Genomic DNA, 9,487 nt, shown 5'->3' with positions numbered 1-9,487 from the left:
CTAACATTCTGTGATTCTGTGAACACTTAGTGGGTGCTGACTCCATGCTTAAGATTTAAGACTCCAAGTTGTTTAATTGAAGGGATAAGGATTGGTGAGGTGGAAGTCGTATTTTGAAACAACTCTTGATGTGCATTTGATTAATTCAGATTTGGACCTACACATAACTCTGTAAAAGCACTCAAAACTAGGCTGCGTAATCTTGGGTTTCCTTCCTTTACCTTTTCAACCCTCCTCTCCTACTTCTGATGCTTTATTAGAAGCATTAGAAATAATTTGATTTAAATTAAGAATAGATATTTGCTCTTGTGGTAGGATTACAGGGTAAGAACATGAAATTGAAAATGCTTGGGGTGAAGCTGAATCTTGTTATACATTCATAAAGCAATTCACATAAATTCATGATCCCTTGCTGTTAAGTTTTGAGTGTTGTGATAAAAATAAAACATCTTAATAATTTCTCAGTGATATTTATCTTGTTTTTTCCCCCAACTGTTTCCTCTGTAATAGCAATTCAGTGTTTTCTTTCCCTTGTGCTTTATTTAGGTTACTTTTAAGTTAATACTTTTCTTTATGATTTCTTTGCTGATTAGTAAATGGACATGTTGATAAGCTGCTTTTCAATAACATTTTTAACTTGCCTCAGATTTTTATTTTTTTTTTCGCCTTGCATCTCATTTTCTGTCTTCAATGGATTTTTTTTCAAGGTCATTGTGCTTACATTTGCTGGGAAAACAAGTAGCTGAATATTTTATTTTTAATTCAAGGTTCTGTGAAAATGGACTGTATTTGTAACATTTCCAGAAATGTCATATTTTTGTCTGGCTTAACTCTTGCATTTTCTTTCAAAGCAATGCTTTGCTCATTAAGTAACATAAAAACATTTCTTTTTAATTTTTTTTTTTAGGTGCCATAAAACGAAAAGTGGAATTGGAGTGGGGGACAGAGGATACAGAATATCTACAGAAGGTGCATACTCATGTGGAAGGAGCATTAAATGAATTAAAGCCTGACATCATTGTTTATAATGCTGGGACTGATGTTCTGGATGGTGATCCGTTGGGAGGACTTGCTGTTTCTCCTCAGGTTTGTGTAATACTCAAAATACCTCCAGACTTTGACTCCTCACTAGGTACGGAAGGGCTGCCTGAGAGTTACCTGTGGTCAATTGTTAGACGAAGGTTGGATGTGGACTTCGCCTTACGCCATAGCATTTTTCTGTTGTAGGTACATACAGATACATCTCCATTGCTCTTTGACCATGTGGGGTTTTTTGTTGTCTCTTCCTGATTCTTAAGTTTTGGGTGCCTGTTCCAGTATCATTCAACTTCTCTCTCAAATATTCTGGTTTTGAACATCCTGACAGTCACCAGAGAGGCATATTTTTTCACACTTCACCCTGCTTCTATTTCTCCTGTTTGATTCTTTCTTTCTTTGTTTTGTTTCCCCTAACAGAACCCATTTTGCAATGTTTCTTGTGGCACCTGCCCCCGTGTGTATCTTACACCTAATTTCCTCTATAGCATTCCCACCTTTTCTGAACTGCTCCTCTGGTAACTTCCAGTTCTTCCAGCAATTTTCTGTAGCTTGTCTGCATTGTAAGCAAATGCACTGACTTCTTTTTCCCCTTTTTCTTTTCCAGACAGATAGGATTAGCCTTTTTCAGTTCAGTTTACCTTTTCTACTCCGTTTGCTACCAGCTTAAAATTTTTATTCTGTAAAGCTTCATAGAAGAAGACACAATAGGTCTCCTTTTCACAAAATATTTACAGAGCTTATATTTTGCCCATTTTTTAAATGATTCTTTCTCTGACAGCTCCTCAGTTCTGCCTCTGTCTTGTTTTTACATTTGGTTTTCTTATAGTGTCCACCAGATCAATATAGAAAAGTACTTTCTTGATTTGTAAGGTCTAGGATTCCCTTCTCATTGAGTCCCCACTCAATCTGTTTGGTTTTCATTCTGATTTACAGTACTTTGGTCCTCTTGGATGCAGCTCTAGTTCCCTGCTGGTTTTTATTACCTTCCTTTATGTATTTGCACATTCTTACCCTCTCTGTCACTGAGCAGCCTTTTCATTGCTGACTGCCTTGCAAAGTCCTTGATTGACCCAAGGTAGAACTACTTGGGGAGCTGCTCTGCATCACCAGGTTTTGTTTCTTTGGATGTGTAGAAGTTTCTAAGGAGAAAGGAAGAGCTTGAGATGGGCTTGGACTTGTTTGATCTTGGAGAGGATGTGGCCTGAGGTGAAAGATCTCATTTGGAGCAGAGAGCTTTTTGGAAAGCAGTGGCCACCAAGAGAAATGGAAATTAATGATGGAGAATATTTTAAGATGTGCCTTTTCAAACATTTTTCTGACATTTCAGAAAATCTTAATTGCCAAGAAAAATGAGTTGCTGTAGCATGTTGGGTGCTTTGTAGGGAAAGAGACAAAATACAGCGATGGGGAAAGAAAGGTGAATCATTCTTATGGTCACAAGTAGAGGCTGAAAGGCAGGGTGCCATTTCTCTGCACAGCCAGTGGCTCAAGTGCCTGATGGAGAAAATGTTTCTATAGCTCAAGCCTTTGTTTTTGGAATAGAGGGCAGGGTTTCATGTCCCTCTGAACTTGTTGGCTTAGCTGTGAACGACATCTTTCATCACGCTGGAAGTCCCAGGCTACTGGAAATACTGAAACTGAGGACATTGAACCTGGATAATTTATCTCTTTGAGGTTCATTAGTACTGTCTTCAGTCCAACATTTGTAGGTGTCATTCATATTTCAAAATCTTTTTACAGTGTTAATTCTATTCAAAATTATGCCTCCCTAGTGTGTTCTGAGTGATAGTTTCTCAGTGCTTGAGGCTATAACCAGAAAACTTGAGGTGTAGCAGGTCAATCCTCCTTCCCCTTGTTTGTAAGTGGGATCTCTGTCAGGCTGTCATTTTCATCAGATGCATTTTCCTTCTTGGCAACACACAAATGCTGGAACAAGTCCCTCTGTTTCCCTCCTAGTTCTTCCAGACTCAGCCTCTAGAGGTGCTGGAGCAGGCATGAGGGGTTAGGCTCCCGTGGTAGCGGTGGTGTCCAGTGCTTGTGTGGTATAATGTCTGCTGCAGCTTCCTAAGGGATGGACAGCTTGTTCTCTAATTTCACTGCTTCCTTTAAGGATCTGTTCCCAATATAATTGTTCAGTTTCCTTTGTCTTATTTTTCAGTTGTTATTCTTTATTCCCGTTGTTCTTTTACAAGGCCGTGTCAAACTATATAAAACCCATTACCGTTGTATTGTTTTCCAGACTGTTTTTTCAGCTACATTTGAATTCTGTTCTTTTGCTTTACCACTTGTTTGTGGTCTCATTCTTTTTCAATGGCAGTGTAGTATTTCTTGTTGTATTTATAGTTTTCCTCTAACCAGTCTGAGTAGTGCATATTAATTTTGTTGTAACACTTTAGCTGCTGCGTCCTTCATTTTCTGGATTTGATTGTATTTTAATCCCTTTCTGCAACTGTTGCAGTTATTAAAATTTTGAGCTGTCCATTGCAAGCTGTTGCCTATTATGTTAGTCTTTTTTTTTTTTTTTGAGGAGTTGTAATGTATTATTTATGCCTCCTGAGTATCTCTGGAGCTCATTGCTTTTGCTTTTTCTACAAAAATAGATTGCAATTCTGTTCTCACTTGTTTCTGAATTCTTACTCCCACACATGTACTTACTTGAAACACAAGGGACTCAAAGTCTGCTGTTGTATGGGTTCAGTGACAACACAACAACTCTTGGTCAGAAATGTGTATTATTTTTTTAGTTCTATAGCCTTCTCTACTGGTAAGAGGTTATTTAGAATTTATTTTCCTTTCTATGCATTTACCATTACTTCTGTAACTCCCCATTCAGCCACAGATTCTTTTAGTATTAACTTTTATTATCATTGTTATTAGCTGTATTAATAGCTAAAAGCTATTTATTAAAAGTTATTCACTTTAATATCATAATATCATTATTATAAACTGGAATCTTGTAATACTGCTAGTGATTGTAAACCTCTAAAATCTGATTTGAATTTTTGGTTCTTCTGTAGGTTTGCGAAATCTTGATCGACTTGTTAAACTTTTGTCCGAGGGTGCTATGCAAGTTGAGCACAAACTAAAGCACTTTGAATTCCAACCATCTTTCTTAGTCTTAAGTCCTCACCTGTAAAACAGGGTGAACACTTCTAAACTTTGTAGTTGGTTTAGACTTTATGGCCTTTGAGCAGGTATTCTTCCAGGAATGGGTCATAAAGACTTTGATTTATGGTGTCTTCTAAAACCAAGTCAAGGGTTTTTAATTTGGTTATTTTTTTTAATTATGCATGTAAACCTACTAATGGAACTTTAATTTTTCAATTTGTATTGTAAAATAATAAATCTCTTATCAAGCATCAAATACTATAAACCCATAAACAATAAGCTAGAACTCAAGTATCAGTTCTGTATCACTAATTTTTTTTGTAACTGTTGTGAAATTGCAGGGAATTGTGAAGAGAGATGAAGTTGTGTTCAAGGCTGCTAGAAGCCGCAGGATCCCAATCCTGATGGTGACATCTGGAGGCTACCAGAAGAGGACAGCACGGATTATTGCCGACTCCATCCTCAATTTGCACAACCTAGGGCTTATTGACTAGCAACCAGCAGAGGTGACAAAACCCTATGGTGGAACAGATGATTAGAGGCTCTAATAAAGACTTAACCAACGTGTCACTGCAATTAAAGTGACTAAATTGTAATTCTAAAAAAAAAGTTAAATAAACTTTTAATAGTTCCTCATTTAGGAGCAGGAAGTTTCCATGACATTATCAGGGTTAATATATTTTAAAAAGACTTCACTTGCCTGTGAAATAACACAGTAGAGATAATATGCAGTCACAGAATAACTGTGTCTGACTTCTGAAGCTGTCTTGAGCAAAAGCATAAGAATATGCTTTTTTAATTGAGACACATAATCAAGGGTACTGCCTTTCAGTTGATAACATCACTGGAGAAAGATTTAATTGCTTCTCTTATTGTTATGGGTAGTCTGATGTTGAAAGAACTATGCAGTTGATGTCTAAAGACTGTCCCAGATTTATTTCAGATGATGCAGCTAGGACTGTGGTAGGAGAGATATGGACTGGACCTACTGGCGTGTTTGGATTTTTGGGATACTGCATTTTATTTATTGCTTCTTTATTGAAATACTGTTACAAAACAAGTTCTGTGCAGGCTTCAACTGCCAGTTTAATACTGAAGTGAAGTGCAATACTATGAGAAACAGTTAGTTGGTAGGGTTTTAGACCACAGTCTGTTAGAACAAAAGTTCATTAATTTGTTTTCTTCCTGTAGTTGATAGTGACTTGAATGTTGCTTATAAGCACCTTGAGAACTAAAATCTGAGATGCCTTTGGCTCCATATGCAAATGAGCTGTATGGTCTCAGCATTAACAGTCTAGTATTTGCCTCTCTCAAAATGAGACCTGCATATAAAAGGCAATAGTTACTATGCATTGTGAATCACAGAGTAAAGGAACTACTCTAAAGAGAAGATTAATTCTAGAGTTCTGAGAATTCTTGTGGGAAATGTTAGGTATCTTTTATTATTGCCAGCTTGTCATGTATAAAACTGAAGAGTAAATTTGGGTTATTTTTCCCCAGTTAGTGGTGTATTTTTCTCGAAGAATAATGCTACTCAGCTGCAGTCATAGTTGGTAACCAAATTGTTCATGTTCACAGATAAAAATACAGGGAAATTTCTACATTAAGTTAATGTGCTAACTTTATATGGGAGCTTCTAGGAGGATTTGGGAACAAAATAGCGTATTCAAGAGCAAATTTGGTACTCTTAATTGTAAAGATAGATTTTATTTCAGTTGGTGTATGTTGCAGTTGGTACTGTTCATAGCATGGGTTCACGACGTACTAAACTGTCTACTTTGCAATAGCTTTTTTTAACTTCCAATATTCACTGATACGTGGTGCAAACTTCACGTCGTTGTTTAGGTTTCAACCTTCTTGTGAAGGAAAGCCAGTATTTTCCTCGTAGTAGAATTGGTGTGTAAGCTATTTAAGGGAATGTTTAATTCTAATTAGAATACTTACCTCACTTAGAGCTACTTTTTAGATTGATGGTGTTTGTTTATTGTAAGAAATTGCACAATTGCTACAAATACCTGCTTTAGACCAGATTTGACATACTGCACTGATCTTGAGTTGCAACACTGTTATTAAAAAGCACTTTTAAATTTCTTACTAGAAGGATCATCGAAGTACAACTGACGTTGAGATTTATTTTTTCTATACTGTCTGATGCTAATGAAAGATGTTCTTTTGTATAATTTTTATAAAATTATTAATTGCATTTCTATGAACTAAACTGTCATAGTTCATATGGTCTTTTCTGAAACATTTTCCATTTGTGTTAATGTGTTTATGTTATTTTTCTTCAGTGGACATTAAAGTGATGTTGAACAACACTGACTGACTTTTCCTGTCACTTCACATGTATTTTGGCTGTCAAAAACTTTGACTGGAGCAGTTTACTGAAAAGACAAGAAGATGTGTTTTTCCTACTTACAACTTGCTGCAGTTTCATTTACATTTTAAGGCTGAACAGTTTGAGGTTTGTCAAACAGCAGATGACTTCTGTGAGAGTTAATGTTTTGATTTCTTTAGGTGAAGTTGGAAGTTTTGTATACTTTTTAAGATGTCATCATAAGGAGTTAGTTGTTGTCTAGTTCCAAGTTAGGTTCCATTACCTATTTTGTAACTCCTGTTTTATTATTACAGGTATTAAACTGTAAACTAAGCTTTTGTTAAGGCTGCAATAGTTTGTTAGAGGGCTTTTATAAATCAGTACCTTTCAGGAGAGAACTTAATGTTTGCAGTAAATTTTGTGATTAAGCAATGAACATATTGACGGCATTATCAGTGTTTCTTATAAAGCTAGAATTGGGAAAGAGAAAATTTCCTTCTTCATATTTTTGAAAAATACTAATTTAGTGTAATATTTGACTTGGTTGTTAAAACCTAAAGACTAATTTCTACACATAAGATTAGTCCAAGATAAATGTGTACTGCTTTTCAAAAAGCAGTTGTGAAACTGTTTCTAAATCAAATTTAGACCGCAAACATTGTATGACTCATAATTAGTATATGGTTTATCATTAGGCAGAGTTGACTGAAAATTTCATCATGCAAACTTTGCCTTGACGTATCAACATCAAAATTTTTACCTTTGACAAACCCTTCCGTCATAAACAAAGGCTTATGAAAGTCTGCTAGTAGAATGCCATATATTCAGAAATCTTAAGGAGAAAAAGTGTGGAGTTTGGGGTTTTTTATTAATTGCCGTTGTAACTGTAAAATCCTCCCATAATGGGGAGGAGTGTTTCAGAAATGATGCCCTAACTTAAAATCAAGAAACTACCTTAAAGAAAGATGTAGTAGGTCTGACTTTGATAATAAGTCATTAGTTTTGACTCAAATTACTTAAAGAAATAGCGAGGATAGTTCAATAGCTTATAGCTAACTGACAAGTATGCATTTCTTGAGAGCCGTCCACGTTTGAAATTTATTTTTAAAATGAACTGAAGAGTTGATGTTTTCATCTCTTTCATTTGACAGTTGGTGGGTCAAGCTCCAGCCCCTTCTTGCCTCCCTGACAGTCAAGACATAGCACAGAACCTGGCATTGAAAACAGTGGGTATTGTAGTCGACTGAATTTTGACTTTAGATATGTACTATCAATCTCATTCTCACTAAAGGTTTGATTTATTTCGTGTGGTTTATTTTGGTGGTTTTGAACACCGTGGATCATGAAGTTTTAGGCTTGTGTCATGAATACATAATTTGAGAAATGCTGTAGTCAGACAGCTGTGAATAAAAAATCTTTAAAAAAAAGGACAACTAATTAGTATATACTTTATGGGGGTGGGGAGGGGGAGACAGAGGCATGTAGTGCTTAGGTTTGGTAAGTAATAAATGTCCATGCTCCCAGGTTCCCTGCTCCTTTCTGCTCTTTGCAGCTTGAAGAACCTAATGATGCTGAAATGGTTCCCTGATCCCTTCTGCTCCTGTTACCAGAGTAAGTTGTTAGCAGTGTTCCTGGCTCCGCTTGTCCAGACCACAAGGCACACGATTCCTTTCAGTGCTGGCTGCAGATGGGGTTTGTGGTCTGTGAAGTGACACTTGGGAATTTCTTGTGCATTTAGAAATGGTACTACACAGTTGTGTCCTACATGCAACACAGCCACTTCAGGGACAATGCTCTCTTACAAATCCAGAAGTTATGGAGTTAGTATTCTTGGGTCTAGACTTCGCTCATACTATGCTGCCAGGAGCTGAAGGAGCTTGCTGAGTTCAGAAAGCTGCAGGGTCTGGAATCTTGGTGCTCTGTGCTATGCCAGTGTTCAAATAATTGAAAACATTCTTCTGTAAAGAAGCTGCAGTTCCTTGGTGAAAAAGAAAGCTCACTTGCTTGTCTGCCCAGTGGAAGATGATCTTCCTTATTCCCTCGCTGATTCCAAAATGCAGAGCTATCAGAAGCAGTAATTAAGGGTGTAATCCCAAGTGATGCTGTGTCCTGGATTCGCCTTGAATTTAGAACAGGTTGTGTGTTCCCCAGCCAGTCTAGAGGCAGGCTTGCAAAGTGTTCAGTATGTGCCAGCCTTCAACTTAGAGCTTAAAGAGGTGTGATTTCCAGGTTTTTAGTCTTTACTAAAAGTGTCAGAATCAAGGAATCTCTTAGGTTTCCCATCCAGCGCTCATCTAATTTTCCCTTCTTTAGCTTCTCCTTTATGCAGGCTGTTTTGCTACAGCCTGTGACTTTTTACCAGAGATGAGTAGAATTTTTTTCCTTCTAAAAAGAGATGTTGTTTTGGGAAACTGTTTGAAGGATGAATTCCCATCCCTGGAGCTGATTCTCTCCTAGGCTTACCATGGCAGTGAGAACAGAAGGTTGGTTTTGCTTAGTGCCTGACTCAATGCAAGTACAGTACTGACCTGTAGATGATCTGTAGGACACAGCAATCATCTCCTGCCCTACTTTCTTACAGCCTTTTGAACGTGCAAGATTGCCACGTGCTGCGCATGGTACTGACTTCCTGAAACTCGGTTCAGAATATTGCGGTAAGACAAAAATGCCATTTTGACTGAAAAGGTGGAATAAGCGTGGGAAATTACTGTGGTGGGGCTGTGGTTCTGACTTACCAGCCTGGTGCAGTTCTGACCTCTCGCCCAACAGCTCACCTCGGATTAAAGTTGTGGTTGGAGGTGAATTAAGTACAAAAATGATGAAAAGCCTGCCAGGCACATCTTGCATTAGCAGTCCTGCAGTGCTGTATTTTGCCAGTGCAGTGGTGTGTGGAGCCATAGCACACTTCCAGAAATAATTTTTTCTTTCAAAAGTAGCATTGCAGATCATTACTTAAAACTATTTGTTGTCAGATATAAAGCTCATTATGTATTTCACTAATAAGATCCAAACTCGTGTTTTGAA

At 37.2% G+C, this 9,487-nt stretch overlaps 1 protein-coding gene across 1 annotated transcript; it reads left to right on the top strand.

The window, feature by feature from the left end:
- Positions 1 to 907: 907 nt before the first annotated feature.
- On the top strand, positions 908 to 4,731 carry LOC103777839 (histone deacetylase 11-like; the record flags this gene model as incomplete). The annotated part of the gene is given in 3 exon segments (XM_008945400.1): positions 908 to 1,086; positions 4,488 to 4,657; positions 4,659 to 4,731. Coding segments are annotated over 3 exon segments (422 nt in total), but the record flags the coding sequence as incomplete, so codon positions are not given.
- Positions 4,732 to 9,487: the final 4,756 nt, after the last annotated feature.

This window comes from Merops nubicus, unplaced genomic scaffold, assembly GCF_000691845.1.
Source record: "Merops nubicus isolate BGI_N331 unplaced genomic scaffold, ASM69184v1 scaffold43418, whole genome shotgun sequence".
Taxonomy (NCBI): domain Eukaryota; kingdom Metazoa; phylum Chordata; class Aves; order Coraciiformes; family Meropidae; genus Merops; species Merops nubicus.
Note: the sequence above shows the minus strand (reverse complement) of the source record. Positions and strands in the feature narration are given on the sequence as shown.